This window comes from Callithrix jacchus, chromosome 1 (assembly GCF_049354715.1).
Source record: "Callithrix jacchus isolate 240 chromosome 1, calJac240_pri, whole genome shotgun sequence".
Taxonomy (NCBI): domain Eukaryota; kingdom Metazoa; phylum Chordata; class Mammalia; order Primates; family Cebidae; genus Callithrix; species Callithrix jacchus.
This window is the reverse complement of record NC_133502.1, coordinates 213334408-213362376: the sequence shown is the minus strand read 5'-3', so window position 1 is coordinate 213362376 and position 27969 is coordinate 213334408. Positions and strand designations below refer to the sequence as shown.

Genomic DNA, 27969 nt, shown 5'->3' with positions numbered 1-27969 from the left:
ATTCTCCTGCCTCAGCCTCCCGAGTAGCTGGGATTACAGGCACGCGCCACCATGCCCAGCTAATTTTTTGTATTTTTAGTAGAGACGCGGTTTCACCATGTTGACCAGGATGGTCTCGATCTCTTGACCTCGTGATCCACCCGCCTCGGCCTCCCAAAGTGCTGGGATTAGAGGCTTGAGCCACCACGCCCGGCGGATTTTTTAGAAATCTGCTTGGGCACAAACTCTAACGTATGATGTAGTCCCACGTGTGTCTGTGTTCTTGTTGTCCTTTGATGTAGGTGACTGATGAGGAAAAACAGAATCATGACCAAACTATCCCATCGCCTATGAGATTTTCCCCCTGTATTTTTTATTTTGTTTTGGCACACTGTGAGCACAGATCCACATTGACCTAAACATACCCACACCATGTGTCTTCTCATTGGAAGAGTTTGATGCTTTCGACTTTTGTTGATCAGTCTCTAATTCATTTTGAGTTAATCCTTGGTCTTTTTACACAGTTGGGGTCCTATTCTACTTACGTAGGGATATCCAGTTTTCAAATCCATTGACTAAACAGATTCCCCCCTCTTCATTGTGTCTGTCGGTGTTCTTTTACAAAACGTGTACACCACCTAGGAATTTGGGTTTGTGATCGAGCTCCCTCATTCTGTCTGTTGGGTTTCTCGGTTAGTGCCAGTCATCTATTGTTTAGATAACTGGCTTCTCAATATAATTTCAAATGGAGGACAGTGATGCATTCCATGTACTTTGTGTTTTCAGTGTTGCTTTGAAATTCAGGGTGTTTCATGGTTCCATGTAAATTTTAGCGTCATTGGTATTTTTTTTTTTTTATAAAGCGATTCCGCTAGAGCATATGTATATAACTATAAGATACAGGGGCCATTTTGATATGCGTACACCTAGCATATTGATCGAATCACAATATTTAGCATCTGTGAAGTCCTCTAGGTATTATTTGTCTGTGGAGATGATACTCATAATCCTTCCCAGCTCTTTGGAAAATTCACTACAATATTAACCCTGGTCACCCTGCTATAGAAGAGAAGGGCAGGACTGATCTGTTTTCTAAGTGTAACTTTGTACCCAGCACCAATCCCTGCCTAGGCGCCCCTTCCCCACAGCCTCTGGTAACCACTATTGAACTTCGTGCTTCTGTGAGGTCAAGTTGTTTCAGATTCCACGTGCATGAGATCATGCAGTATATGCCTTTCTCTGCCTGGCTTATTTCATTTAACATAATGTTCCTCAGGTTTTTCCACGTGGCCGCAAGTGACGAGATTTCACCCATTTCTACGATTAAAGAATATTCTGCTCTGGATGTATATTGCAGTTTCTTCATCCCTTCACAATGGAAGAACAGGTAGGTGTATTTCCTATCTTGGCTATCGTGAGTCCTGCAGTACGGAGGGTAAGGCAGGTATCTCTTCCACGTAGGAATGGAATGATGGCTGGATGAAATGGGCATTTACTTCGTTGGAGGCACTTCCAGCTGTTTTTCGTAGTGTGTGTAGACACTGACATTCCCACCAATAGTGTATGAGAAGAGTTTCCCCTTCTGAAAGTCTGTACTAGTTGTTTCCTTTTAAAGTTTTCTTTCTGTTTTAGGTAGCATTCATTCGATGTGGATGGAAGCGGCATCTCAGTGCAGGTTTCCTTGACATTCTTGTGAGGATTAGCGCTTTTGAGAGACTTTTCTTTTACCTGTGAGTCAGTTTCCCATCTGCTTCGCAGACACGTCTGTTCAGGTCCTTTGCCCAGACTTAGCTTGGGTGTTTGTTTTTGTTTCCCCCACATGGTAGTGTCAGTGTCTTTCACAGATTTTATAACGACCCCTTTCAAAGACAGAATTTTCCATAGTTTTCTTTCAGTCTGTGAGGCACCTTCTCTTCTGTTCACTGTTTTCTTTTCACAGCATAAGATCTGATGTTTTCCGTAGTTCCACCTGTTTACATATTAGTGGTGACTTCCGTGTGCAGTTAAAAACAGTGAAAAAGATTGCCAATCCATGGCATTGGCTATGTTTTTTTCCTTCTAATTTTCTTTTTCTTTTTATATTTCACATTTTGCAACTTGTGTGCATAGATTAGTTTTCTAAACTATGTGCTTACCTGTTGTTTCCTGAGGGAAGGAAATGGTTTCAAGATTGAGTTTAGGTCTTTCATGTAATTTACATCGATTTTTGTCCTATTTCAGTGTTTTTCTTGTGGTTATCCAGTTTGCTCAAAATCATTTATTCTTTTCCCATTGTGTCTATTTGTGTTGTGTTGAAAAATGTGTTCAGTGTACATTCATTTGGGTGGCATGTGGGACTCCCTCATTCTGTCCGTTGGGTAGCCTTTCTGTTTTTATGCCAGTGGCAGGTTGTTTGGGTAAATAGAGGTTTTCGTTATTTTATCATTATGCTCACTCAGTGCCTTTAGTGTCTTGCATATGTTAGAAAACAGTTCTTTTCAGATACATGATTTTCTATAATTTTATCCAAATCTGTAGGGTGCCTTTTTTTTGGGTTCACCGTTTTCTCCTTGTTTATAAATTTTAAAGTTCCTTTGTCTAACCTGTTTATATTTGCTTTTGTTAGCAGGGATTTTTGTTTCCCATTGGGAAATAAAGCGAGCGAGATGGCGAAAATGTTGTATTATTTATGGGTATATTCTTCCTAATTTTTCCTGTCTGCAGCTGGTGTACACAGATTCAAGTTTTCCCAAAATAGACACTCACCCTATGTATTTTCCTGAGAGCTTGTTAAGTTTCAGGATTAAACTTAGGCGCTGAGTTGGTTTTGTGTTGATGTTTGTGTTCTTGTGCAACGTAAGGGTCTCACTTCAGTCCTCTGCACGTGAATACCCAGGTTTCTCAACCTGGGTGCCTTTGGTGCGTTTCTGAAAAATGTGTTTATATCATTTTGGTCTGATTGTCTGGCTCCTTCATTTGGTCCATTTGGTTACCTTTCTGTGTTTATGTCACTAATGGATGGAAAGGGTCAGGGTAAGTTTTGTTTTCTTTTTTCTTTTTCTGTAGCTTTCCACCTTGATTTGGTAAAAGAGTACCTACATTTACTTCGATTAACAATATTGTGCACACAGTACTAGTCGGGTGGTTCATCAGTTGATCATCTATCTCAATTGGGGTAAATGTTAGTGAAGTGATAGAAATAACAAAGACATTTATCAAAAGAGGGCTCTCATGCACAAATAAGTTTCAGTATCAAAAATTCAGTAGGCTGGGCACAGTGACTCATGCCTGTAATCCCAGCACTTTGGGAGGCCGAGGTAGGCAAATCACCTGAAGTTAGGAGTTTGAGACCAGCCGGGTCAACATGGTGAAACCCCATTTCTACTAAAAATTCAAATAAGAGCCGGGCGTGGTGGCACACACCTGTAATCCCAGCTATTCAAGAGCTGAGGCCGGAGGATAGCTTTAACCCAGGAGGCGGAGGTTGCAGTCAGCCGAGATTAAGCCATTGCACTCCAGCCTGGGGTACAGAGTGAGACCCCATCTCAAAAAAAAATAATAATTCAGTAAACAAATGTGACTTAAACTATATAAGAGTTATAAAATAGTTAAACCTCCCCCCCCAAATTTTGGAAGGACATATAAGAGTGATATAAGATCATTAACTAGATTGAGACACATAGAATACTACAGACAAATAGGACATAGGGATATAAAAGTAAAAGGTGTATCAGTGATAGAGTTGGTAAGAAAAAAAAAAAAAACAGTAATACTTGACTTACTAAGATTTGTCTAGGGTTTGGCTGTTTTTCAACTGTGGGAAAATCCCAAAAGCCAGGTGCAGTGGTGCACAACCGTAGTCCCAAATACTCCAGAAGTTGAGGCAGGAAGATTCCTTGAGCCCAGGAATTCAAGGCTGTAGTGTGAAACATGGTGCCGGTGAGTCGCCACTCTCTCACTTCAGCCTGGGCAACATAGCATGACCGTGTCTCTCAGAAAGATTACAGCAATTATAAAACATTTGTTTCAGCGGAAATGTAACTTTTTTGTGTCTCATTATTTAAAAAATTCAGTCAGTGCACTTTCACTTATAATTTTGATGGTGTTTTTATGATCTTAACACCCAGAAAAGTAATAGAGGCCCATGCTGAATGAGGCCTCAGCCTTCTATCTTTACCTGGGTTCATGTCCCAGCATATGATAGAAGAGCAAATCTAATGCTTTTAAGAAAGCGTTGCAGCAGCTAAAAGAGAACAAATTAAATGGATGTTCTAACATAAATTACAAGCTTAGCTAGCTGATTAAAAACATCAATATATTGCTTTGTGTTGTTTCTCTGAGTATACCATATCTGTGTGCCCATGAAACATTGGTATGCCTCCATTGAGACTTGTTTTCTCTCCTTATTTATGTAAAAGATAACACACAATTTAGTGGCATCAAGTAAAGTGACAGAACATACGATCTTTTGGTTTTCCATTTCTGAGTTACTTCACTTAGAAGAGTGGCCTCCAGCTCCCTCCAAATTGCTGCAAGAGACATGATTTCATCCCTTTTGATGTCTGAGGAGTAGCCCATGGTGTGTGTGCACCACAGTTCCTGTATGCACTCAGCAGTCGATGGGCACTTAGGTTGGTTCCATATCTTTGCAGGTGCAGATTATGCTGTAAACATGCATTTGCACGTGTCTTTGTGTCTTTTTTCATGTGACTACTTCTTTTCCTTTGGGTAGATACCCAGTAGTGGGATTGCTGGATGAAATGGTAGTTCTGCTTTTACTTCTTTAAGGACTCTCCATGCTGTTTTCCATACTGGTTGTGCTAATTTACATTCCCACCAGTCGTGTAAAAGTTCCCTCTTCACATTCAAGCTGAGTTGGTTTTCAGCTTTTTAATGGTGGCAGTTCTTGCAGGAGTAAGGTTGTATCTCACTGCGGTTTTCATTTGCATTTCCTTGATTAGTGATGTTAGTGCCCTTTAAATAGAGACTTCAGTAGTTTCCTTGTTTCATTCTCCATATGAGACCACAACAAGACAGCTAAATTTCTATTTATTTTAATTTTGACATGAAGGCTCCCTCTTGCCCAGGCTGGAGTGCAGTGGCACGATCTTTGCTCACTGCAACCTCTGCCTTCTGAGTTCAAGCGGTTCTCCCGTCTCAGCCTCCCGAGTAGTTGGGACTACAGGTGCCTGCCACCATGCCCAGCTAATTGTTCTATTTTTAGTAGAGACAGGGTTTCACCATATTGGTCAGGCTGGTCTCCAACTCCTGATCTCAGGTGATCCACCCATCTCAGCCTCCCAAGGTGCTGGGAACACAGGCGCGAGCGACTGCTCCCAGCCGAGGCAACAAGACATCTATTGATGAACCCTCACCAGACACCAAATTTTTTTGGTGAGTTGATGTGAAATTCCCAGCCTCCAGAACTCTAATACTGTCTATTGTTTATAACTCACCCAGTTTATGACATTTAGTTACAGCAGCCTGAATGGGCTAAAACGGTATGTGTGTAATTACCTTCTTAGCACTGCGTTTGCTCGAATCTGTAAGTTTTTGGTATGTTATGTTTTATATTTCTTTTATCTCAAGATAATTTCTGACTTTTCTCGTGATTTCTTTTTTGATACATTGGCTAGTTAAGAGTATGTGGTTTAGTTTTTCTTTTCTTTTTTTCTATTGAGACAGGGTCTCGCTCTGTCTCCCAGGCTGGATGGCAGTGGTGCAATCTCTGCTCACTGCAGCCTCCCTCTGACTTGCAGGTTCAAGTGACTTTCATGCTTTAGCCTCCCAAGTAGCTGTGATTACAGGTGCCCGCCAGCATGCCCGGCTAATTTTTATATTTTTATTACAAACAGGGTTTCACCAGGTTGGCCAGACTGGTCTCGGACTCTCAACCTCAGGTGATCCACCCACCTGGACTTCCCAAAGTGCTGGGATTACAGGTGTGAGTTACCACATCTAATGTAATTTTTCAAACAATGGAAAAATTTGTGATTTTTTAAAAGTTCTCCTGTTAATTAATTTAATGTGACTAGATATGATGCTTTGTATACTTTCTGTCTTTAAAGTTGATTAATCCTTCTCTTCTGGGCTAATATATTGTCCATCCTTGAGAATGTTCCATGTGCACTTGAGAAAAATGTGTGTTCTTCTGCTGTTGGGTGCAGTGTCCTGTGTATGTCTGCTAGGTCCAATCGGTTGATGGTGTTTCGTTTATTTTCTTAATGATCTTCAGTCTAGTTTTCTACTCATTGTTAAAAGTGGCATATGAGGGCTGGGTGTGTTGGCTCATGCCTGTAATCCTAGCACTTTGGGAGGCCAAGGTGGGCAGATCACCTGAGGTCGGGAGGTCGAGACCAGCCTGGCCAACAAGGCGAAACCCTATCTTTAGTAAAAATAAAAAAAACAGCCAGGCATGGTGGCAGGCACCTGTAATCCCAGCTACTTGGGAGGCTGAGGCAGGAGAATCACTTGAACCTGGGAGGCAGAGGTTGCAGTGAGCCAAGATCACACCATTACACTCCAGCCTGGGCAACAGAGTGAGACTCTGTCTCAAAAAAAAAAAAAAGTGGAATATTAAGGTCTCCAACTCTTTTTGTAGAACTGTATTTCTTCCTTAAATGTTGTCAGTTTCCTTGATGCATTTTAGGGCTGGGAAGTTTATGACATATGTTTATGATTATCATGTTTTCTTGGTGAATTGGCCCTTCTATTAATTTAATATCCTTATCTTTTGCAATTTTTTTTGACATAAAGTTTATTTTGTCTGATATTAGTATAACAACCCAAGCTCTCTCTTGGTTACTATTTGTGGGGAATATATTTTCCATCCTTTCACTTTCAGTATTTAAATTATTTGTAGAGATGGAGTCTCTTTATGTTTCCCAGGCTGTTCTTGAACTCCTGGGCCCAAGTGATCTTCTTGCCGTGGCCTCCCAAAGTGTTGGGATTACGGGTGTGAGCCACTGCAGTTAGTCCAATTCAATGATTTTTAGTATATTTACAGAATTATGTAACAATCACCAAAATCTAGCTTAAGGACATTTCATCATCCCAGAAAGAAACTCGTGCCCATCAGAGTCACTTTTCGGTCTCATTCCCAGCCCTAGTCAACCAGTAAGCTGCTTTCTATCCCTGTATTAGGCTGTTCTGGACCTTTCATATAAACGAAATCATGTGACGTGTGTTCTTTTGCATCTGGTTTCTTTCCCGAAGCCTTGCGTTGCTGAGGTTGATCACTGTGGTAGCATGCCTCAGAACTCATTTTTGATTGCTGAATAGTATTCCGTTGCATTCCCCACATTTGAATTCCTTCGTCAGTTGATGGGCATTTGGCTTGTCTCCACTTTTTGGTTCTTCTGAGTGGTGTTGTGAACATTCACCCACAAGTCTTTGCGTGAACATACATTTTCATTGTTCCTGGTTAGATACCTAGAAGTAAAGTTGCTGACTTTAAGGAAATTTGACTTTATTTTATTTTATTATTATTTTTGTCCCGAGCCCCTTGCAGTTCTGCTAGAGAAGGTGATTTTATTTTTAACATTTTGAGAAACTGTCATACTATCTTCCAAAAAAGTGGCTGTACCATTTTACATTCCCACTGGCAGTGTATGAGGGCTCTGGTCTCCACGTCCTCTCCAGCACTTGGTGTTATGCGTCTGCTTGGTTGTAGTTATTCTAGTGGGTGGAAAGAGACATCGCGTTTTGGATTAATTTGCATTTTCCTAGTGACTGACGATGTTGAACGCTTTATAATGTGCTTATTGGACATTAAAATATTATCTTTGGAGAAATGTTTCTTCATGTTCTTTTCCCATTTTTAAGTTGGATGTCTTTTAATATTGAGTTGTAAGAGTTCTTCTGGATATATCGGTTATTAGACATAAGATTTATAAATCTTTTCTCCCATTCTGCGGCTGTCTTCCCCTTTCTTGATTGTATCTTTTGCTGTGCCAAAGGTTTAAATTCAGCTGATGCTCAATTTTTTTATTTTCTTGCTTTTTCCCTTTCCTCCTTTTCCAGGTCTCACTAGGTGGCCCTGACTGATCTTCAACTGTGCTTTTGATGTTGTATTTAAGACATCAGTGCCACTCTTCCTTGCTTCTGTTGGTTTTCAAGCATACTACCTTGTGTCCTCATAGCCTTGGCTATTTTTTACTGAGTTCTCACATTGTATTGAAAAACTAGAGAGCATTTGAAACTAGAGTGAGGGCCAGGTGTGGTGATTCATGCCTGTAATCCCTGCACTTTGGAAGGCCAAGGGCGGATAGATCACCCAAGGTCGGGAGTTCGAGGCCAGCCTGGCCAATGCGGAGAAACCCCATCATTATTAAAAATGCAAAAAATTAGCCAGGCAGGCATGGTGGGTCAGGCATGGTGGGTGACTGTAATCCCAGCTACTTGGGAGGCTGAGGCAGGAGAATCCCTTGAACCCGGGAGGCAGAGTTTACAGTGAGCTGAGATTGTACCACTGCACTCTAGCCTGGGCAACAAGAGCAAAACTCCATCTCAAACAAAAGAGAAAAAAGAAAAACTGGAATGGGGATGTCATTATCTTCTGTGTTTTGTGCTGGCAGCCACTAGGTAGGAGCAGTTGCCATACCGGAGCACTTTGATGCAGCCACAGGCTTCAGTGCGGCCACAGGCTTCGGTGCAGTCACAGACTGTGGTGTTTCAAAGCTGGGCTTCCAGTCCTACAGGGTGGATCTTTTTCGTTTTTACTGTTAGTGTAAACCCCTCAGGGTCCCAAGCAAAAGCCGAGGAACAACCCCTTGACAGTCCATGAACCCTAGCTGCTGCTGTTGTTGTTTTTAAAGATTGAGTCTCACTCACCAGGCTAGAGTGTAGTGGCGTGATCTTGGCTCACTGCAACCTCCACTTCCCAGGTTCAAGCGATTCTCCTGCCTCGGATTCCAAGTAGCTTGGGACTACAAGTGCCTGCCACCACGTCCAGCTAATCTTTATATTTTTAGTAGAGACGGGGTTTCACCATGTTGGTCAGGCTGATCTCGATCCCTTGACCTCGTGATCCGCCCGCTTCAGCCTCCCGAAGTGTTTGGATTACAGGCATGAGCCACTGTGCCCGGTCCAGCCCCATGAATCAAGAAAGCTTTGAGGCATCCTGAGACTCTCCAGGTCAGGGGTGATGAATGGGGCGTGGCACCACCTGCTGACAGGGCTGAAGAGTGCCAAGGAGGGCAAGGGCTTCAGGTACCTGGCAGCCATGACCCGACTGCACACTCAGCCTCCACTGTGTCTTCTGGAACCGGCTGACTGTGTGAGGAAACAAACACCCACCTCTCTTTCGCAGATTCTGTCTTATCCTTGGTCGTGACGCTGAAACTCTGTTTTGCCTTGCACCAGTCCAGTGCCTTCAAACAGATGTTCTTTTATATTCTGCCTCATTTTTGTAGGTGTTTTCAAGGGAGAGTTGGTTCAAATTGCCCAGCCCGTCCTTAGGGGAACTAAGATTCTGACACTGCCGTTGGCTGCCTTATTTTAAAGTAGCAGCATCAGGCCAGTTGCGATGCTGGGTTTTGTTTTTTCATGCAGGCAATTAAGGATTAAATCTTGTCTTATAAAGTATAACATTTACATCCAAAAATAAGAGCCAAATACTTACCTGAATCGAGCTGGTTCCCAGAACTTATAAGCCTAACGGGTCTTGTTCTTGGCCCTTGCCTTGCTTGACCTCCGTGCAGGGATTGATGCTTTTCCCGTAGAATGAGACGTGCAGTTCCGATGAGTGTTAATGGCAACAGGAACAAGGAACAACTTTGCCAGCTATTTTTTTCTTTTTTTTTTTTTGAGATGGAGTTTCGCTTTTGTTACCCAGGCTGGAGGGCAATGGCGTGATCTCGGCTCACCGCAACCTCCACCTCCTGGGTTCAGGCAATTCTCCCGCCTCAGCCTCCTGAGTAGCTAGGATTAAAGGCATGCGCCACCGTGCCCAGCTAATTTTTTGTATTTTTAGTAGAGATGGGGTTTCACCATGTTGACCAGGATGGTCTCGATCTCTTGACCTCGTGATCCACCCGCCTCGGCCTCCCCAAGTGCTGGGATCACCGGGATGAGCCACTGCGCTCGTCTTTGATGTGAGCATCACAAGGCGACTTTCACAGCGTCCTCATTTAAGCAACTGCACCCCGTCATCTCTTCCACTGCTGTTGTACCAATCGCTTGGTGCGGCTCTTCCTGCTCCAGATCCTCAGCAGCCACCTCCAGTTCGAGGTGTCCCACGGGCCCTCCGGCGTGGATTCCATGGTGCTGTCCGGGTTACGGGTGGCCTAAGGGGAATGGCACCACCTGCTGATCGAACTGAAGAACGTGAATGAGGACAGTGAAATGAAGCACCTGGTGACCATGACCTTGGACTATGGGATGGACCAGGTGAGCTGGCACCTGCCCTCCTTTGGGGACAGACCCTTCCTCTGGCCCATGGAAAAACAGAATGACCCCTTAATGTGCCAGGACCCGCCAGAGATCTTGTGGATGTGGGGAGGCACTTTCTGGGACCCTCAGTGGGCTTCTGTTCTGCCCTCTGCTGAGGCCACTGGCATCTTCACCTCCTCCACCCAGATGCGGCCCTCCTACGGGCAGCTTCCTCCAGCGGCCTTTCTCATCACAGTGCTGTCGGCGCCCTCAGCCGTGGTTGCTTTCAGCCTTGCCATCTTGAGCAATGCCTGCAGCCTCAGCACTGTGTCTTTAGGGTACTGAGGTGAACATGCCAGGGCCCAGGAGACCTAGGTGGGTGGATCATGAGGTCAGGAGTTCGAGATCAGCCTAACGTGAAACCCCATTTCTATTAAAAATTCAAAAACTAGCCGGGTGTGGTGGTGCGTGCCTATAGTCCCAGCTACTCAGGAGGCTGAGGCAGGAGAATCACTTGAACTGGAAGGCGGAGGTTGCAGTGAGCTGAGATTGCACCACTGCACTCCAGCCTGGGCGACAGCGAGATTCCATCTCAAAAAAAAAAGAAATGCCAGGGTCCGTGCCCTCAAGAGTATGGATGGGGAGCAAAGCTGGGAGAGCAATAAGGCCCAGGTCCTGGACAGGGCTGGGAGACACCAGGGGGCCCCACATGTCCCAGGCAGGCAGGTGGCGTGGTCCCAGGCAGTGTTCAGAACACTTACGGAACCAGACTGGGTTTCCACAGTTCGCAGGCAGGTAACCCAGGATGTTGTCTATGAGATGCTCACACACCTGAAGGGGGCTCCCTGGGATTTCCAAGAGCTCTTGGAGCCAAGGCTCACATTACAACACAGACCTGGGAATAAATGGGTGCGTTCCAGGCACCTGCCTTTCTGGGACAGGAGCTCAGCCCAGACACTCTTGGGTTCCCACAGTATTCATGGGTGAACGGATTTCCGCCCCCGCAGTCTTCCTGATGCTCCAGCGTGGCTGGTTTAGGGTTGCGCCCTTCACAGAGGCAGGAGAGTTATGCACTTTCCCTCACCGGCTGCCTCAGCTGGGCTGGGACCTGGACGCCATCCTCTGGCCTAGTCCCCTCGCCCTGGTCGTCACAGCCAGCCACGCTGTCCAGCTGGGCCCAGCTCTCTCTTCGGAGGCCCGGATGTCCTCAGGCTCTGGGGAGTTTGTTGAAGCCTCTGTTTCAGGCTTCCCACGTGGTTTCCCAGCTGGAAGATGTTTCTAGGATGGTGGACGCAGCCCCCAGAGCTCTGCCCCCTCTCTCCACACAGAGCAGGGCAGATATCGGGCGCATGCTTCCCGGGCTGACGATAAGGAGCATGGTGGTCGGGGGCGCCTCTGAAGACAAGGTGTCCGTGTGCCGTGGGTTCCGAGGCTGCATGCAGGTACATGGGAGCGGTGGGGGCTGCCCCTCACAGGCGGCTCGGAGGCTGCCAGCCCTGCAGTTGGTGCCATCAGTCAACCTGTTAGCTTTCAGTGAGCAGACAATGTGTCTGATTGGCACCCCCACTTTAACAGCCCCTGTTTCCTCTTTAGACCCATCCCCCTGCAGTTCCCCTCGGCATGGGGGATGTCCCTGGCCCCCACAGCTCCTCACTGCCATGCCATGTTAGCCACCTGCCCCTCTGCCTTCACAAAGTGTCCTGAATCAAGCCTACCCAGTTCAACCCCACATGGCACCCAAGTGGCCCCCATGCCTATGCCATGGAGCCAGGTGCTCCAGCTCCAGCCAGAGGAGCTGCTCTGAGAGTCACTCAGCTCTCAGCCCCCTCAGCAGGGACATCTACTCCTCACACCCCAACTGCACACCCCAGGAGATCTGGCCAGCATGCCCTCTGAGCTCCTTGCCCAGCTCTGCACTGCACTCCGGCTACCAGGAGTGAAAGGAACAACCCTGCCTGTCCCAGCTCTATAGCTAAATGAGGTGTCACCAATGAATGCATTGCAAGTGACCAGAGAGACCTCTGAGTTCCCTTAGCCCCTCCTCACTTTTCTGGGCTTCTCCCATCCCAACACCCTTTCCTTGATTCAGGGAGTGAGGATGGGGGGGATGCCCACCAATGTGGCCACCCTGAACATGAACAACGCCCTCAAGGTCAGGGTGAAGGACGGCTGTGATGTGGAGGACCCTTGTACCTCAAGCCCCTGTCCCCCCCACAGCCACTGCCACAATGCCTGGGAGGACTACAGCTGTGTCTGTGACAGGTGGGACCTTCAGTGACAGGGACTCCTCTCATGGCTGAAACACAGGACGGGGCTCAGTTTGGACATTGGTGTCCCCAGCCGATTTCCTGTGGTTCCGTGGAGTGCTGAGCTTTATTTTATAACAAGTGGGCCCTTCCTGGAGAGAGACTCAGCCTCTTCCTTACTGGAGGCACAGGGAGTGGTCTAGGCCCTCTCAGCACATGAGGTGATAATCTGGGTGCGGTGGCTCTTGCCTGTAATTCCAGCACTTTGAGATTCAGAGGCAGGCGGATCACTTGAGGCCAGAAGTTCAAGACCAGCCATGCAACATGGTGAAACCCTGTCTCTACCAAAAAAATACAAAAATTAGCCAGGTGTGGTGGCATGCACCTGTGGTTCCAGCTACATGGGAGGCTGAGGTGGGAAGATCACTGGAGCCTGGGAAGCAAAGTCGCAGTCAGCTGAGATTACCCCACTGCTCTTCAGCCTGGGCAACAGAGAAAGACTCTGTCTCCAAAAACAAACAAACAAAAAACCTAGTAAAAAGTATACATTAAAAAAAATTGGCCGGGCACGGTGGCTCACGCCTGTAATTCCACTATTCTGGGAGGCCAAAGACAGGCAGATCATGTGAAGTCGGGAGTCAGCTCATCCGTTGACGGATGCCTGGGTCATGTCCACCTTTTGGCCTGTGTGAATGGTGCTGTTGTGAATGTGGGTGTGCAAATATCTGGGTCCTTGCTTTTAGACTTTTGGGTGTAGAGCCAGAAGTGGGCTTGCTGGGTCATGTGGTAAATCCTATGACCCAGCCTGGCCAACATGGTGAAACCACGTCTCTACTAAAAATAGAAAAAGTAACCAGGCATGGTGGTGCGCGCCTGTAGTCCTAGCTACGCTGGAGGCTGAGGCAGGGGAATCACTTGAACCTGGGAGGCAGAGGTTGCGGTGAGCCAAGATCGGGCAACTGCACTCCAGCCTGGGTGACAGGAAACTGTCTCAAAAAAAAAAAAAAAAAAAATCAGCAGCTAGGCCTGTTTCCTCATCTGTGAGTGGAGTCTTTGGAAGACAGTCTGCAGTGACTCACCCATTGCTCCCAGGGGCCAGGTCCCAGGCTTGGGAGATGTTGGGCCATGATCTTGGGTGTCCAGCAGGCAGGTCCTCCAGACCCTCAGGAGTGAGGCTCTAGAAGGGTGGGTGTCATGGGTCCTGCCTCCCTCCAGGCTCACTGCAGACAGGTGTATGTACACGTGGGGTGCAGGAAGCTGGAAATCGATTCTGTTCTAAAGATGGTCAGTCAACCAGGCATGGTACTTCACACCTGTAATCCCAGCAGTGTGGGAGGCCAAGGTGGGCAGACTGCTTGAGCCCAGGAGTTCAAGACCAGCCTGGGAACTGTAGTGAGACCCCTTCTCTATTGAAAAAATAATAATAAATAAATTAGCCAGGTGTGGTGGCATGCTCTTGTATTCCCAGCTACTCAGGAGGCTGAGGTGGGAGGATTGTTTGAGCCCAGGAGATTGAGGCTACAGTGAGCTGAGATTGCACCACTGCACTCCATCCTGGGTGAGAGAGTGAGACCGGGTCTCAAAAAATAAATATAAATAAATAGGCTGGGCACAGTGGCTCGTGCCTGTAATCCCAGCACATTGGGAGGCTGAGGCAGGTGGATCACTTGAGGTCAGGAGTTTGCGACCAGCCTGGCCAACATGGCGAAATGCCATCTTTACCAAAAACAAAAAATCAGCCAGGCATGATGTCGCACACGTGTAATCCTAGTACTCAGGAGGCTGAGACAGGAGAAGTGGCTGAAGCTGGGAGGCAGAGGTTGCAGTTAGCCAAGATCACGCTGCTGCACTCCAGCCGGGGAGACAGCGTGAAACTCCATCTCAAAAAAATACTAATTTTAAAAAATTAAATAAATAACTAAGGCCAGCCAATTAGTGTGACAGTTGTAGTCATTTTGAAAACAGCGACCAGGCACAGTGGCTCATGCCTGTAATCCCAGCACTTTTGGAGGCTGAGGCGGGTGGATCACGAGGTCAAGAGATCGAGACCATTCTGGTCAACATGGTGAGACCCTGTCTCTACCAATAATACAAGAAATTAGCTGGGCATGGTGGCATGTGCCTGTAATCCCAGCTATTCAGGAGGCTGAGGCAGGAGAATTGCCTGAACCCAGGAGGCGGAGGTTGCGGTGAGCCGAGATCGCGCCATTGCACTCCAGCCTGGGTGACAAGAGTGAAACTCCATCTCAAAAAAAAAAAGAAAACAGCAAGGGTTCAAGGCAGCTGTGGGGGTTATGTCTGATTAAAGGAAGTATCCCCCCAGTTCTTGCTGTCGACATCTTTGACAAGTTGAACTTCACGGGAGCCACAGTGCCACGGTTCGACGCCATTCAGGAAGAGTTCCCCAGGGAGCTGCAGTCCTCTGTCTCCTTCCCAGCTGACTTCTTCAAACCACCCGAAGAAAAAGGTAAAAGCTCTTAGAAACCTGCTGCTGCCCTCGACACCCCCAGAGTTCAGGGAGCGGGGACCCCCTGCAGCATCCCAGGATGGTGAACACGCCATGTTCTGGGCACTGAAGATCCAGGGCTGGGGTGTTCTTAGTGTTGGCCAGCGCCAGGTCCTATTGGTGGCTGTGGGTTGTTTCAAACAAGCGCTTAGGTACAGGTTGAGCACCCTGATCCTGAGATCTGAACTGCTTCAGAATCTGAACCTTCTGGAGCACCAACCTGACGCTGGAAGGAAGTGCTCATTGTAGCATCAGTATGAATACTTAAAAAAAAATCCAGGCTGGGCACAGTGGCTCATGCCTGTAATCCCAGCACTTTGGGAGGCTGAGGTGGGCGGATCACCTGAGGTCTGGAGTTCGAGACTAGCCTGGCCAACATGGTAAAAATACAAAAACTCTACTAAAAATACAAAAACTAGCCAGCTGAGGTGACAGGCACCTGTAATCCCAGCTACTCAGGAGGTGGAGGTATGAGAATCGCTTGAGCCCAGGAGGCGGAGGTTGCAGCATTGAGATGCACCAGCCTGGGCTATAGAGTGAGACTTTGTCTCAAAAACAAAAATCCAACATGTTCCTACGCATTTCAGCTGAGAGATACTCAGCCACGTGACTGATAATGTGAACAAGAAAACAGAACTGAAATTTGTGTGTACACTGGTCTTCGGTGTGCAGTGAAAAGCTGCTGCCAGCTGGGTACGATGGCTCACACCTGTAACCCTAACACTGGGAGGCTGACATGGGGAGGATCTCTGGAGCTCAGAAATTCAAGACCAGCCTGGGCAACATAGGGATACCCCATTTCTACCAAAAAAGTTTTTTTTTTAATTACCTGGGCATGGTGGTGTCCACCTGTAGTCCCACCTACTCAGGAGGCTGAGACGGGAGGATTGCTTGAACCCAGGAAATGGAGGCTGCAGTGAGCTGTGGTCATGCCACTACAGCCCAGCCTGTGCAACAGAGAAAGAACCTGTGTGGGGGGTTGGGGGGTGAAAGGCCGCCTTTAAATAGAAATAAAAATTTTAGAGTCACCTTCCCCTCCCTGAAAGAAACAACCACAAAACCCAAACCAGAATGCCGTCTGTGTATGTACAAATCCTCAGTCCTGGGTTGAGATAGGTGATACAAAACGGTATAAACGTTTCGAATTTTCCTAAGGTGCTTTTTCACAGATCCATGACAATCACTAAAAACGTCCCAAAATAAAAAGGACATGAAAAGGTAAACCCCTTAATGGACCGTTTAGAATCGGAAACCTTGTGACTAAAGCGATTTTGTCAGGTATATCTCGTGTCATAAAAAGAGGGGTGACTGATACAGGGCTGTGCCTGAAACTGAGAGGATGAGGTTTGAAACTGACTAGCCCCCCGCTGCAGCCAGCTCTCTCTGGAACTAATAGAGAACTTGCTCATTACCAATGGGAGGTACCAAGCCATTCATGGGGGATCCACCCCTGTGACCCCCTGACCATGTGCAGGTCTAATGCTGATCACATTTCAGTGTGAGATTTGGAGGGGCCAGTCATCCAGACTATATCAGATACATTCGTGTTGAAGCAGTCCACCTCCAGAACTCTCTTCATCCTGCAGATCTGAAACTCTAGCCCACAAAACACCAACACCCCTCCCCAGCCCTAGTGCCCACCGTGCTTGCTTTCTCTGCATTGGACTCCTCTAGGGAACTCCTATAGGTGGAATCACGCAATTATTTGTTCTTTTGTGATTGGCTTATTTCACTGAGCGTAATGTCCTCTAGGTTCACCCATGTCGTGGTAAGTGTCAGACTTTGCTTTCTTTTGAAGGCTGAGTAATATTCCATTGTGTGGATGGACCGTGTGTGTTTATCCTCTCACGTGTTGACGGATGCCTGGGTCGTGTCCACCTTTTGGCCTGTGTGAATGGTGCTGTTGTGAACGTAGGTGTGCAAGCATCTGGGTCCCTGCGTTCAATCTTTTGGATGTAGAACCAGAATTGGGCTTGCTGGGCCATGCGGTAAATTCTATTTTTGATTTTTTGAGGACCTGCCATACTGTTTTCAGTGGAACATCTGTTGGTTTGTGAGAAACGCCTGCTGGCCCTGACCTCGGCCTTGGAGAATGCAGGTGTTCCCACCAGAGTCCTCACGCTCTGCTCACGTTGTAGAAGGCCCCCTGGGGAGGCCGGCCAGCCGGAGGACCACCCCGCAGACCACGCGTCCGGGGCCGGGCACCGAGAGGGAGGCTCTGATCAGCAGGCAGAGGCAACACCCTGATGATGCTGGCCAGTTCGCCGTCACTCTGGTCATTATTTACCGCACCCTGGGGCAGTTCCTGCCCGAGCACTATGACCCAGACCGCCGAAGCCTTCGGTAAGGCCTGAGCATGGGGGCATGGGGACATGGGGAGGGTCCGTTTCACAGGTCCCCAAGGCTTCCACAAGTCAAAATTCTGATCTTGATTAAGCATAGGTCTTCACGGCAGCATTTCACCGGGACCCTGGCCCAGAGACAGAGACCACTGTCCTGTGGTGTCCCTTGGAGGGAGGTTCTGGGTCTGCCACTGGATGCCATCCCCTGGAGCACCATACATCCTTCGCCTGGGCTTATCCCAGTGCTTCTGTGAGAAATGTCCCCTCCCCAGCATACACCCCATCTTGTGCCCCGAGGGACCCCATGCTGTCCCCACAGACCCTACCCGAGGCTGTCGTGGGTGGTGCCTGCTGCTGGCCCCGGGGCTTTAGAGCTGCTCAGCCCATCCCGGCTGGAAAGGATGGATGTCGGGAAGCAGGTTTGTGGCCCCCTCGGTGGGAGCAGCCCGAGCCTCTGCCCTTCCTCCTCCTGCAGTTTCCCAGACACTTCCCTGACTCAGGGGTCCTCGTGATCACGTGGTTCTCAGTGACCAGGTGATTCACCCCCGGGAGCTGCCATTATTCTGCTGTCTTTGGACATTTAAGCCACCACCTGTTTGTCTGCCGTTAACTGTTTCGGCTGTAACGTCTTCACACCTGTGCCTTCTGTTTCTTTTTGAATTTCTGACCCGAAGATGACACATCTCCCTGTGGGCTGTGTCAGTGATAAAACCTGCACATTGTGCAGGGGGATGAAGACATTGTGGGGCTTGCGGCTTTGAGCTCTCTTCGTGTGATTCTGTCTCCCCAGAACACATCCGTGGCATGTCCTCAGGGCGTTTGTATGGGATTTCAGTGAACGTTTCCTAATCGTGTCTGTCCACATGCTCTGGCTTCTTGACCTCAGGCTGCCTCACCGGCCCATCATTAATACCCCGATGGTGAGCACGCTGGTGTACAGTGAGGGGGCTTCGCTCCCAAGACCCCTGGAGAGGCCCGTCCTGGTGGAGTTTGCCCTGCTGGAGACAGGAGCGAACCAAGCCCGTCTGCGTGTTCTGGAACCACTCCCTGGTGTAAGTGCGGCGCCGGGAGTCCCACATCCCCATGTGAGGGCTTTGCCAAGGCAGGGAGCACCGCAGGGTCGGGGGATCAGTGGCAGAGCGTCCCACGAGGATGGTCCCTTGTGGTCTGTGTCTCCCCTTCCAGCCCCTTGTGGGGCAGTCAGCCTCCTGCTCTGCTTCTCTGGGAGCATCAGAGCCCCACAGATGCCCACACACAGACGTACACAGACCCGCACATGGAGATGCAGATATGTAAACACACATGCAGGCCCACACACACATGCAGGCCCACACACAGATGAGCACACACAGGTGCACACCCACAGGTGCACATACACAGATGCACACCCACAGGTGCACATGCACACCCGCACATGCACACCCACAGATGCACATGCGCAGATACAGATGCACACACACAGGTGCATGCAGACCCACACGTGGAGAGGCAGACATGGAGGTGCACAGAGAGATCCCTCAAGGTTGACACCCAGGAAGGGGCTTCTCACCTGTAGGACTCCCGAGATGCAGCAGCCACACTAGTGTATTGGCCAGTTCACTGCTGGATAAGACAGAGACCTGTTCACACACGGGAGGGCAGACCCAGAGATTGGGCCCAGGAGCCCTTCTGCTGACAGTGGGAACCCCCAGCTATGTGTGTGGTCCCCATAACAGACAAGGGCCCCTGATCCTAGTCTTGCCCAAGAGGCCGACACAGCCCAGCTTTGGGGACTGGCTTTACCCCCAAGTGGCCACATCTGGCCACAGCACAGACCAGAAGCAGCATCAGAGAGCCAGCCAGCAGAGTGGCGAAGGCGGGAGGTGGTGCGCCCGAGTCTGTGTTTCAGCGTGTGTTCCAGTGAGGGAAAGGTGTTCTGTAGTTAGAAAAAGCGGAATGACTGATTCTCACCCACACGTGAGAGTGGGTTCAGACTCGCGTGGCTCAGCTCTCCTGGGAGCCGGTGGTGTTTGTGCTTCACTTTGCCTTTTTAGCTGCAGGGTTTATGTGAGGCCTTGACTTCTTTGAGTTGCTCTGTCTTTACCAGGAGCTTGCTTCTACTCTGCTGGTTCATTTTCACTTTTGCTGTCTCTGTTTAGAAGAAAACACTAGAACTGGGGAGTGGTGGGAGGATGGGAGCACAAGCTGGTGGGGAGACCCGATGTGTCTCCACATACTGGGAGGGAGTGCCAGGAAGGGGAGACACCATGCAGGACTTGGGGAGTCAGAGCGTGAGCACCCCCAGGCTCAAATCGGCTAAATATTGTGTATCTGGGGGTGTCCATGCAGTGGGAACACTCCCCCCTCCCCCCACCACCGTTCCTCTGGGCAGAGTGGAGAGCCATGAGTGGCGGCTGTGGGGGGGCCACGCCGTGGTGAGCGAGCTCATGCCAGGAGCCTGTTCAGCCCATCCTTCTGCTTCTAGTAAGTGCCTTCCAAGTCCTAGTTAGTGAGCAACCAGCACAGCACCTGGAATGCAATAGGCGCTTGGCTTATAAAGGGGAGACCAAAGGAGCCCCTTTCACCACGAGGGACGTCGGGCCAGCCGTCTGTCCCGGGCCTTCATCTGCACCCTGGCAGTTAGCTCTGGCTCTAATGCCCTGCTCTCTGCTTTATGCTGTACCTGTTATTCCCAGATTGTAAAGTTCATGGCAGACATATTAGTGTTCACGTCCCATTTTACAGGCGAGCAAACTAAGGATCTGAGAGGTGGTGTGATTTTTCCAGAGTCTGGGAGGGCAGGGCCCTGTCTGAAGCTGAGACACACCTCATAACAGCTTGCTATCTGGGGCTTCCCATCAGGAAAGCGGAAGTCCCCATGGGGCCCTGGCTTCTGGGCAGCTCCCATAAAGCATTGTTCAATCTGAAGATGCAAGTGTCAGAGGAAGGCGAGATGTTCTTGTGAAAGCGTCTGTCCTCAGAAGGAGACAGGAGTGCATTGCAGCTCTGTGAACCCCAGTGGGCGGTTCCAGCAGCAGGGCGTGTGGTGGACACGAGACGGCCCCGTTTGAGTTCTGCTGCCAGAGGACACGTAGAACTTGAACTTCAGAGGCTGCTCCTTGGAGGCCCTGACAAGACACAGGAGGGAAGGGAGATTACCCATGGTCCTGCCTTCATTGGGTGGCTTTTATTTATTTTTCTTTTTGAGACACAGTCTTGCACTGCCACCCGGACTGGAGTGCAATGGTGTGATCTCAGCTCACTGCAACCTCTGCCTCCTGCGTTCATGTGATTCTGCTGCCTCAGCCTCCCGAGTAGCTGGGATTACCGGTGCACACTACCATACCCAGCTGATTTTTTGTATTTTTAGTAGAGATGGGCTTTCACTATGTTGGCCAGATTGGTCTCGAACTCCTTCCCTCATGATCCACCCACCTTGGCCTCCCAAAGTGCTGGGATTACAGACATGAGCCACCACACCTGGCCACAGGTGTCTTACTTTCAGTGCAGGGGCTGGTGAGGAACATGGTGGTGAGCAGCCTGTGAGGACACGGGGCTTTCATCATGCACAGTAGCTGCTGTTTGGTTTGGTCAGCGTGGCCCGTGAGCCCCTAGGGCTGGGCAGAGGCTGCCCCCGACAGGCTCATGGGTGGAGGGAACCATCTCACCCCCGCCCCTTCTCTCTTCTATCTGCAGCATCAGTGGGACGGGAGGGTGGTCTGCCCGGGGATGCGAGCTCCTGTCCAGAAACCGGATGCACGTCACGTGCCAGTGCAGCCACACAGCCAGCTTCGCGGTGCTCATGGACATCTCCAGGCATGAGGTGGGCATCCGCCTGTGGCCGCTGTGCCCACCAGGCCTACCCCTGGGTCTGCCCCCTCCTCAAGTGAAATCTTCCACTGCAAGTGCTTTGAACAAAGCACATCAACCAGTTAAAAACCATTCTGGGACTGGCCAGAGTCCATGAGGATTTCCATAACAAAGCCCCGTGACAAGGGTTTTCAGAGCCCTGCTTATGCTTTATACCCTAGGATGACAGACCCAAAGCTCTCAGAGGAGCTCCCCAATCTGCCCCTCGCTTCAGAGTGGGTCTGCTGGAAGGTGCCGCTGTCCAACCGCTTTAATTGTAAGGGAGGTGACAGCTGCCGGGCACAGTGGGCGTGCTCCCTCAGGGCCACACGCAGGGCCGCAGGACAAAAGGCTGGGCGGCTAATGTTTAGCCTCTGGCATTTTAAGCGGCCTGGGAATGTGAGCCGGCTATTGTGGGCCTGTAGATGAATTGGGGAGTGGCCTGGGTGCTGTCCTGGCCTCCCATTACCCAGACAGGAAGGAGGTGGGAGCCAGCCTGGGCACGGCCTGTGGGGGACTCGGTGTCTAGGAGGCAGAACCAGAGGCCTGGGTGGCCTCCCCTGGCCCCTCCCCAGGGCCGTGCTGTGGCTCAGGCGCCCAGACCACCGTCCTTCCCGAGGGTTTTCTGATGTGAAGTGGCCCTGGTTTCTGTCACATTCTTGGAAGGGTGAGTCAGTCCTGAGGCAGGGCTGGAGGAGGGCTGTGGCTTTCTGTGCACTGTGCATGAGAAGCTGCCCTGCCTGTGCCCCCGTCTCACAGGCAGAGGGCACTCCCCAGCAGGACCCAGCCTGGAGAGGGGGTCAGTGGTTAGTGCACTTGGTTCATATAAGGGCGGGGTTGGAGGTGTTCTCATGGCCAGGATGCCAGGCGACATGCGGACCAAGGAAGCTGAAATTGAGGCAGAAGAAAGGAGGCTGGAGTGGGAGTCTGAGGCTCCCATGGTCCGGGTGCCCCAAAGCCAGAGTCTCAACAGTCCCAGAGCCAGTGGAGGGAGCCTGGGGTATTGCTGCAGGCCCCAGGGACACCCAGGGCCCAGAGTATTGAAGGAGCCACAGGAGGGGAAGTTCCAGGCCCAGGGCCATGAGCGCTCGGCCTCCCCGGCCCAGCCTGATCTTGGCTTCCTGGCTCAGTCCCATATGGTAAACAACCCCTTCCAGAAGATACCAGAGAACCAGAGCTTGTAAATGCAGAAACGCCCCAGGGGCCTGGGGCCTGGACAGGTGTCCTGGTTTGTAAAAGCACAGAAAACACAGCAACATGAGCACACGCTGCCGGGCTGCACACTTCAAAGCGCCCAAGAGGGCACGTTTTATGCCTTGTGTATTTTAGCACAATTTTTCTTTTCTTTTTTTTTTTCTTGAGACAGAGTTTTGTTCTTGTCGCTAAGGCTGGAGTGCAGTGGCACAACCTCAGGTCACTGCAACCTCCGTCTCCTGGATTCAAGTGATTCTCCTGCCTCAGCCTCCAAAGTAGCTGGGATTACAGGCTCCCACCACCATACCCGGCTAATTGTTGTATTTTTGTAGAGATGGGTTTCACCATGTTGGCCAGGCAGGTCCCGAACTCCTGACCTCAGGTGATCCACCTGCCTAGGCCTCTGAAAGTGCTGGGATTACAGGTGTGAGCCACCATGCCCAGCCTTTTTTATAAAGACATGTTCAATGCCCATAAGAAATGCATAATAAGGTTGGGTGTGGTGGCTCCAAGCTGTAATCCCAGCACTTTGGGGGGCTGAGGCAGGCAGATCACTAGATCTCACAAGTTTAAGACTAGCCTGGGAAACATAGTAAAACACTGGCTCAACCAAAAATACAGAATCTAGCCGGGCATGGTGATGCGTGCCTGTAGTCCCAGCTACTTGGCAGGCTAAGGTAGGAGGATGGCTTAAGCCCAGGAGGCAGAGGCTGCAGTGAGCTGAGATCGTGCCTCTGCACTCCAGCCTGGGCAACAGCCAGACCCTGTCTTAAAAAAAAAAAAAAAGTATAGTAAGAGATCTGGAAATTTGAAAAGTAAGTTCATCTAATGAGCTGTGATAGAGACATGTGGAGGGGGCATAGGACATCTGTGTGCTGGTGGTAATGATAGAACACGTCATAGGGTGAAGCAGGAACAACAGGACGGGTGAGGAGGGTACAGATGCCCGTTGCCATGGCAATTGAAGCATCAAGCCTGCCAGTCCCCATAACTGAAACCTGAAGCTCCGCCCATGCTCAGCGAGTTGTTTAGCTTTTCTTCTTTTTATGTGATGGAGTTTTGCTCTTGTTGCCCAGGCTGGAGCGCAGTGGAGTGATCTCAACTCACTGCAACTTCCCCCTCCCAGGTTCAAGCCATTCTCCTGCCTCAGCCTCCCACATAGCTGGGATCTTAAGTGTGCACCACCACATCTGGCTAATTTTGTATTTTTAGTAGAGACAGGGTTTCTCCACGTTGGTCAGGCTGGTCTCAAAGTCCTGACCTCAGGTGATCCGCCAGCCTTGACCTCCCAAAGTGCTGGGATTACAAGCATGAGCCATTGCACCCAGCCTGTTTAGCTCCTTTAAGCATTGCTTTTCTCACCTGGAAGGAAGATGAGGGTCACATCCGCACTCTCCTCAGAGCTGCGATCTAAGGATGATGTGGAACGTGCTCTCGTGGGTCTGTGAGAATGCCTGCCGCTTAATCAGTGCTCAGTAAAAGGTTTTGCTGAACAAAGAAAATTACATTCATGTCGTATTACCACAAGTACTCCTTTTCTTTGTAAAGTGAGGGTAAGTCTTTCAGCCAAAAGCGTAAGGCCATGATAGAATTACGAGGAAGTCCAAGAGGTATTGCATGCACCTGTGGAGGAGACACGTTTACCTTCTGCATATGCAGGAATTGCCTGTGGGGTTTTTAGTTTTTTTTTTTGAGATGGAGCCTCCTTCTGTTGCCCAGACTGGAGTGTAGTGGCACCATCTTGGTTCAATGCAAGCTCTCTGCTTCCTGGGCTCGAGGGATTCTCCTGCCTCAGCCTCTTGGGTAGCTCGGATTATAGGCCCACCACACCCAGCTAACTTGTATTTTTAGTGGAGACGGGGTTTCACCATGTTGGCCAGGTTGGTCTCAAACTCCTGACCTCAGGTGATCCACCTGCCTTAGCAGTCCCGTGCAAGCACTCTGGCTGGCGTCCTCCTCGCCGCCACCACCTCTGATTCACAGATGGCCAAGAGGAACCTGCCAGGTCACAGGCTGTGGGTGGCGGCGTGGTATTTACCAGCAGGTCCAAGCACTTCATCACCCTCTTTATTGGGAGATGGGGGGCCCTTTCTTTTTTTCTTTTGAGATGGAGTCTCTCTCGCCCAGGCTGGAGTGTAGTGGGATGATCTCGGCTCGCTGCAACCTCTGCCTGCCAGTTTCAAGCGATTCTCCTGCCTCAGCCTCCCTAGTAGCTGGGATTACAGGCATGCACCACCATGCCTGGTTAATTTTTGTATTTTTCATAGAGACATGGTTTCACCATGTTGGCCAGGATGACCTCAAACTCCTGACCTCAGGTGATCCACCTGCCCTCTCAAAGTGCTGGGATTACAGGTGTGAGCCACCATGCCCGGCCGGGGCCCTTTTCTGAAATTATGTATGGGGAGAGCTGACCCACATTGGATCTTTAGCTGCTGAATTCACAGTGACTTTGGGTGCATCTAACCCTTTACCTCAGTCACCATTCACACTGTCAGTAGTTGTACAATGAATGAGCACCTACTGTGTGCCTGGGGCTGGGAACATAGCGGGGAATGGAACAAGCAGTCTGGGTCCCCACCTTCCTGGAGCTGGTGATCCCACAGCTAAGCATCCCTGAGGGGTGTTCCCCATCTTGGGTGACAGCAGAGGCTGCCCTGGAAAGTGGCTGAGATGGCTGAGATGGAAAGCTGGAGAGAGGTCCTCCAGGCAGCAGGCTAGGGAGGTGCAGAGACCAGAGCACACCCAGGGGGTGGCAGCATCCAGTGAGGAGAGCTGAGAACTCTGGCTGGCACAGTCCAGCTGCTGGTGTGGAGCCCAGTGAGGCACCGGTGGCCATGGCTGGGAAATCTGTGTCCCTGTACTGAGGGTTCTAGTCCTGACAGCCTTGTGACTTCACCCTGCCAGTGAGCTCAAGATAGGACCTCGGGCTCCCACCTGTGATCCCAGCACTTTGGGAGTCCAAGGTGGGTGGATCACAAGGTCAGGAGATCAAGATCATCCTGTCTCTACTAAAATACAAAAAAATTAGCCTGGCATGGTGGCATGTACCTGTAGTCCCAGCTACTGAGGAGGCTGAAGCAGGGGAATTGCTTGAACCCGGGCAGCAGAGGTTGCAGTGAGCTGAGACCACGCCACTGCACTTGAGCTTGGTGACAGAGCAAGACTCGGTCTCAAAAAAAAAAAGATAGGACCTTGTTCATGACATAGAGCTTAGAAGGTAAAGTGAGGTCGGAGTCAGCCCGCGTGTGGAGCTTACAAGAGGCGTAAAGGTTGAGAATGATGAGAAGGGAGATGACAGGTAAGTACCAGCCGGAGTGAGCCTGGGGCTCTATACCATGAGCAGACTAACTCGGCTTGAGGAGGAACGGTGATATTTAGAGACAGTGCTGCTATAAAAAGGTCCATTCACTGGGAAGATATAAACTTACCATTTTTTTTTTGAGACGGAGTTTTGCTCTTGTTGCCCAGGCTGGAGTGCAATGGCGCGATCTCGGCTCACCGCAACCTCCGCCTCCTGGGTTCAGGCAATTCTCCTGCCTCAGCCTCCTGAGTAGCTGGGATTACAGGCACGGGCCACCACGCCCAGCTAATTTTGTATTTTTAGTAGAGATGGGGTTTTGCCATGTCAGTCAGGGTTGTCTCAATCTCCCAACCTAAGGTGATCCCCGCCTTGGCCTCCCAAAGTGCTGGAATTATGGGTGTGAGCCACCTCGCCTGGCCAAAAAATAGCATTTTGTGCTGTCTGCTTGAGTTATCTGGAGATGGAAGTTAACTGAAAGGTGCTTCCACCAAGGCCATTCTCCCTCCAACAGGGTGTCTCACTCAGTGGAGACAATGAGCAGATAGCACCTAAATCCCACTGACAAATTAGGTGATAACAAATATTTGCTTTGAGCTTGTCACACTACACTCTTCTAAACATGGTTTGAAAGGAAAGGCAGTGAGAAAGCCTTGGAATGTTATCATTTACTACAAGAAAGGGGGAGAATAATATTTTTTTCTTTTAAAAATATCTCTGGGTGGCAGTTATTCATTCATTCATTCATTCATTCATTTAAGTTTCACTTGTCACCCAGGCTGGAGTGCAATGTTCACTGCCACCTCCCCCACCCGGGCTCAAGCAATTCTCTTGCCTCAGCCTCCTGAGTAGCTGGAATTACAGGCATCTGCCACGCCTGGCTAATTTACATTTCTAGCAGAGAAGGGGTTTAACCTTGTTGGCCACCAGGCTGGTCATAAACTTTTGATCTCAGATTATCCACCTGCCTCAGCTTCCCAAAGTGCTGGGATTACAGGCCTGAGCCACTGTGCCCCGTCAGATTTTTAAACTATTCTGTGTCAATAGTGCAGATGAACTACCCTTGTGCCCAGGAGAAAGAAGGGCATTCGAACCTCAGGCCACCGAAGCCGACCCCTGAAACGTGAGCCATGGTGAGAAGCACAGAGGCAAAGCCCCTTGCCCAGTGTGACAGGAAGTGGTGGAGCTGGAACCTGACCTAGAAGTGTGTGGTGTATAACAAGTGTGGACCGACTCTGTAGCCTGAAACTCCAATGTTATTGAAGGGAAAGAGAAGCACACAAAGCTCTCCAGTGCCCGGTCTCAGCAGCTCTCCCGTCATTTCCTCCTCCCTGCCCAGGGGCTGAAAGGGCACCTGCTCAGAGGCTGCACAGGTTTGTCGGAGGCCTGAACGGTGTCCTGTGTAGCAGCACGAGGTTTCCCTAGCAACCCCACCAGCCAAATGCACACATTCCAGAGAATGCCACAGCCTTCTCCAAGGAAAGCCTCTTCCCTGCAACCAATCACAGGGGCATCTGCCTTCACTGCCCTCCTACTCCCCCCACCTAGCAAGTGGCTGGTTTATGCTCAGGCTTCATTGAAAGGATGAACAAAACCTTTGTCAGTCCTATGAAGAGCTTCCAATTCCCACTGGGCATCCGCAGCACCGGGCTGCACCTCCATAGAGCAGGTGTGTTGTTCAGAGTAGGAAAGATCCCACGTGTTAGGGTCCTGGGCCCATTTTGTGCCTCTATCCCTAATGAAGCTCAGCGTGCTGCACTTAGTAGGTGCTCAGAACTGAAATGAACCAGGGTTTCTTTTTATCCCAGATGGAGTTTTGCTCCCATTGCTCAGGCTGGAGTTTAATGGCACAATCTTGGCTCACTGCAATTCTCCTGCCTCAGCCTCCCAGTACCTGGGATGACAGGCACCTGCCACGACCACGTCCAGTTTTTTTTTTTAGACGGAGTCTGGCTCTGTTGCCAGGCTGGAGTACAGTGGCATGATCTTGGTTCACTGCAACCTCCAACTCGCTGGTTAGACTGATTCTCCTGCCTCAGCCTCCTGAGTAGCTGGGATTACAGGCACACACCACACCCAGCTAATTTTTGTATTAATAGAGACAGGGTTTCACCATGTGGGCCAGGATGGTCTCAAACTCCTGACCTCAGGTGATCCACCTTTCTAGGCCTCCCAAGGTGCTGGGATTATAGGCGTGAGCCACCATGCCAGCCTTAAACCAAG

General features: G+C 49.8%; 1 protein-coding gene and 1 long non-coding RNA gene across 15 annotated transcripts in view; both read left to right on the top strand.

Annotated features, from left to right (window-relative positions):
• Positions 1-27969, top strand: part of LOC100399449 (cadherin EGF LAG seven-pass G-type receptor 1) — a 40584-nt gene that overhangs the window by 6587 nt on the left and 6028 nt on the right. For 5 of the 14 annotated variants that reach the window (XM_078343378.1, XM_078343375.1, XM_078343368.1 and 2 more), the window contains 4 exons: positions 1256-1366; positions 14899-15042; positions 17220-17424; positions 18310-19155. In XM_078343378.1, coding sequence (XP_078199504.1) covers positions 1256-1366; positions 14899-15042; positions 17220-17424; positions 18310-19006 — 1157 coding nt within the window. In that variant the 3' untranslated portion in view covers positions 19007-19155. Of the gene's footprint in view, positions 1-1255; positions 1367-10161; positions 10348-11657; positions 11772-14898; positions 15043-17095; positions 17425-18309; positions 19156-21098; positions 21500-27969 lie in introns of those variants that run through there. The other 9 variants (XR_013524135.1, XR_013524134.1, XR_013524136.1 and 6 more) reach the window with 6 other exon arrangements.
• LOC144578410 (uncharacterized) lies at positions 5183-5994 on the top strand. Its single transcript, XR_013524147.1, has 2 exons — positions 5183-5352; positions 5814-5994. It is a non-coding gene; the product is annotated as an uncharacterized LOC144578410 (long non-coding RNA).